At 40.4% G+C, this 4,287-nt stretch overlaps 1 protein-coding gene across 1 annotated transcript; it reads right to left on the bottom strand.

The window, feature by feature from the left end:
* Positions 1–626: 626 nt before the first annotated feature.
* Positions 627–3,228, bottom strand: LOC120064274 (phosducin-like protein 3). The gene is made up of 6 exons (XM_039014729.1): positions 3,140–3,228; positions 2,695–2,827; positions 2,387–2,477; positions 1,795–1,938; positions 1,365–1,573; positions 627–1,185 (listed from the first exon to the last, which is right to left on the bottom strand). Exons 1-6 carry the CDS (start codon positions 3,143–3,145, stop codon positions 1,043–1,045), a joined length of 726 nt encoding a protein of 241 aa, XP_038870657.1. The 5' UTR covers positions 3,146–3,228; the 3' UTR covers positions 627–1,042.
* Positions 3,229–4,287: the final 1,059 nt, after the last annotated feature.

Genomic DNA, 4,287 nt, shown 5'->3' on the forward strand with positions numbered 1-4,287 from the left:
GACTAACCTTAACCAAACCCTTAACCCTGACCTTTACGCAATTTTAACCAATTCTGAAATGAAATATCGGTTTGCAGGTCAGCAGTGTCCGTGTAGCCTTTTCTGATTGAAGCTCAAGAGTTTGTGAAAGCTTCTCCAGTGCCTTTCTCTTAGAGGTTGAGGACCACAGTCTTTCTGTGGCCAGTCCGCAAGGCTCAATCAAGGTACAATATGTACTTTAGACATATACTACCCCTGACTAGAATCTACATAAAAGTTAGAACAAAGTAGACAATTCAAGAAATGCCATGCCTATGACCGAGGTTCTCTCTATTCCCTGCTACACAGAAGCACTCTGATGTGTGATGTAAAAATCTGACTTTAGAATAACTGGACAGAAGACATCAGCACACTGCAACCCCCCTGAACATTGAGCACAAAATGGCAGACTGAGGGACAGACAGAAGCAGCATCCTCAGTGTTCTCTGGCAATGGACTTGATATTTATGAGAAATAAATTGCAGATTGTGAAGTGTCTTCCTGATTTCAGTTGGTAAATGTAAATATTTTGTGATATAAGATGAGGATTCTGTACTTTGCCATTTTGTAGACAATTGCACATACACAAATTCAGACCGCTATCTATGAACAGTGAACACAGTCAAAGGAGTCCTTTATGTGATGGTTACACAGATCAGGGTGAACACTTTATAAAAAGCGTCAACTGATTATGGCATGGGTGAATGGTTACTTACATTTAATTTAAACAATTACAAATGTATTCATTTCTATTGTCATTTATTATGAAACATATGTTAAATAAAAAAAAGGACAATCTTCAACCAAATGTTATGTAAAAACACAAGTTCAGATCTGATTTAGGAGAATGATCTCGTAACATAAGAGATCTTTCAACCGGGGAGGGATAGTACTCTGATGGAGCCTCTCTGCTGACTGAGGTAACATAGAGAGCGTGAGAGGTGTGCAGTTCACCACAGGAGAGAGCCATCCTCACACACAGTGATGGTTGAGCGTTAAGAGTAATGTTATTTGGTGTTACGCGCTAGTCCTCTTCGGAGTCACTGTCTTTCCGTGTGGGGAGAGTGGATCGGATCGACGACATCAGCTTGTCTTCAATCTGCTTCTTGGGGTTTTCTTCCAGGTCTGTCTTGACAGCACCAGATTCTGATAACCTCCACTCCAGCTCTGAGGATGATAGGATAAAGCAGATTTAAATATCTAGTAGAGAAAGTAAGAAATTGTCATTCAAAACTGACAATGCACAAATCTGAGGGTGAGAAGTATACACACTGGACAGCACAAACTACCATATCATGTCGCTAATAGTATCCTATAAAAGTCTAGCTGAGGCGATTGTCTCTTACCCTCAGCTTTGAGGTTCATGCCCCCGAAGACCAGAGGCCCGATGTACTGTGCCTTCATCTCTCCCTCGTGGTAGACAAAGATGGTGGGTAGGTTGTGGTCGGGGTAGTTGGGGATGCATGTGGTGGAGATGGACTTCAGGAACTTGGTCTGGGGGAATTTCCTGGCCATCTCTGACAGATGCTGGTTTATCAGGGTGCACAGAGGAATTCTGGGAGGATGAGAGAATGGAACAGAGAGATTCGATTACAATGGGTCAATTAGTTAAATCTATGTATTTGGCAGATAGACCTATTCAGTGCAATTTAAAAAGGACCACTGTTAATCAGGCTTATATGAACAACAAAAAAGGAAAACCTTGTTTCATGATTTTCAAATAAGGTCTTGGCCAATAAAGTTATCAGATCTAAAAAAAAATCTAACAGAACTCACCCCTGTTTGTAGAGATGCAGCACAACCCAGATGCCCTCTCCAGCTTTGTTCACCTCCTTGATGTAGTCCTGCCCAGAGATCTCCACTACTTCTCCAAAGCAATTCTTTATCTGGGTGGCTTTCCATTCTGCAAGCCTCTTTTGCCTGGTGAAAAGGAAATGGAGAGAGTTAAGGCAATGTAGGTTCATTCTGGTAATAACAAGGTCATAACATTGTCATTCTCTATTTGGGATGCAAAAGGCTATTTCACCATTAACATGATAGCCACAATGGAGCTTTACATTTTTCAGCATCTCTTTTAATGGCAGTAGGTTGTATTAAGGGACTGACATTAAGGTCTGAAAGGCACTTGCCCATCAAGTGAGTATTTTTAGTTCCCCAAAGACTTAAAATGTGCTGTTTACACACAGACATAGGGGAGGAATCAGAAATTCTTTACACTTAGGTTGTTTTCAATAAAATAATTAACATGCCCAATGTGGCAACCACAGAGCCGGCTCAACTTGCCCGATTGCTCAGCTATGGCCCCGGGCCATATGGCAGCCAATATCTGTTGTATGTATAATGTACCATCTTAGTAATGCTTTGAAACCTGTAAATCTCGATGGCGGCCTCATCCTCTTCACTGAAGTCATCCTCGTTCTCATCCAGCTGGTCCAGAGTCATACTCTCATAGGTTTTTACTGGTCACAAAACACCACAGGAAATACAAGTCAGAAAAAGTATAATTTAAGGTATTAAAACTACTAACAGAGGATGCTGTTGACCAAGGATCAGCCTTCCAAAACCATGTCCTGTTAGTTAAAAAATTAAGAATAACATAAAAACTATTTTTAGACCAGTTCAGGAGAAACCTAGTCCCACAGAGGTAGCTATATGATATTAATAGCCACCTCTTACCAACAGATTCTTGCTGAAGAAGAATCTGCTGCTCTAGAGCGTCCTCATCAACCTCATCTTGAGTTTTCTCCTTGGGAGGAAGGATCCCCTTCTTCCTCAGGATGTCATTCCACTCGGTATCTGCGTTAGGGTCCTGGGATTGAGAAATAACAGATCATTGGAGTTTTATTTAAGCACAAACAGTGTTGTTAGTTTGCCACATAGTTTTTAAACATCTGTAGCTAGGCTCTTTGGAATTACCAAAGATACTTATAACTACCGGTAACCACCTTTTATCTGTGGTATTACAGCTAGCGAACATTAGCTAATGTTTAAATGCAGCTAACGTTAGCTATGTCCCAATCAAGGTGACGTGCGAACATATACTCATACTGCTCAAAACGTCAGCTACGACCTTCATTACTACTTTTTCTATAGCTAGAAAAGGTGTTATAAGTTTACAAACCTGCATTTTTTAACTGTTCAAGACAAACGCTGAAATCACACCACTTATCTCCCCAGACACGGAAATAGAAGGACCTCACCCACATTTCTTCCGGAGTAAAACAAGATCTTTAAATGTAAAAAAACGTAAATACTTGTCAGTTATCACAAATATAAACTTGTTTCAGAGTAATTGAACAATAATGTATTTTTCTGAGGACGAATCATATTTAATCGGTGTTTATTATGCATTATTATCAGAAAACTGGCTAGCGCCAGAAAGTCAAGGGACAATAATAAAGGTTGCACCAACATCCGTTTTGCATCTCCAATATGTCCATATAAGGAGTGGGAAAGCTACTTTCCATATGTGGCAGCTGTGAGACAACAGCTGCACCTAAAAATCACGCTGTGCTGTCAGTCTCTGGGGTGACCAAGCTTATAGGGGTGGGGTTACACAGAGGTCCAACACATTTCTAAACAATGCTGGCCTGTTTTTGTGTTCTAATATGATAGCCTAATATAAGTATTCCCAAACTGGGGTAATGCCGTCGGGGGTACGCATAATAAAAATTTGATTCACATTTAAAAAATAAATAAATGTTTTTACATTTCTTCACATTTTCAAACAGTTCATTTATATTTTTCAACTGGGCTATACATTTGGGTGAGTTTTTTTTCTCGCCTGAGTAGCCTCGTTTCACTGCCAAAAATAAAATTAAACCATTTAGTGTTCAGCGAAATAACAACAGAATGTCAAATACAGGTAGCCTAGTCAAATAATTAACGTCCAATCACATTAACCGTTACTCTCGCGGGAATTCCGATAACGGTCCGTATGTAGCCAAACGTAGCTGGTGCTCATTCCGTTTGCTCGAAAATGGATAGATGAAAAAGAAATGGGGGAAAAATGGATAGATGGTTAAAAAAGTTAGGCCCGCGTCCATAGAGACACATACCAGCAGTACTACACCTGCACCTGTCGACAACACAGGTTGTTCTGCTTCCACGAGCACATCCAATGCTAGGATTACAGGGACTCTCCGCAACTATATTCAATGTGCGGGACAAAATTGAGGCTATGATTAAGAAGCTTCTCTGTCTGCATTAACAAGGACAACACACAGGTCTTTCCATCATTGTATGATTTTTTGTGTGCAAATGAACTCA

Source organism: Salvelinus namaycush, chromosome 19 (genome assembly GCF_016432855.1).
Source record: "Salvelinus namaycush isolate Seneca chromosome 19, SaNama_1.0, whole genome shotgun sequence".
Taxonomy (NCBI): Eukaryota; Metazoa; Chordata; class Actinopteri; order Salmoniformes; family Salmonidae; genus Salvelinus; species Salvelinus namaycush.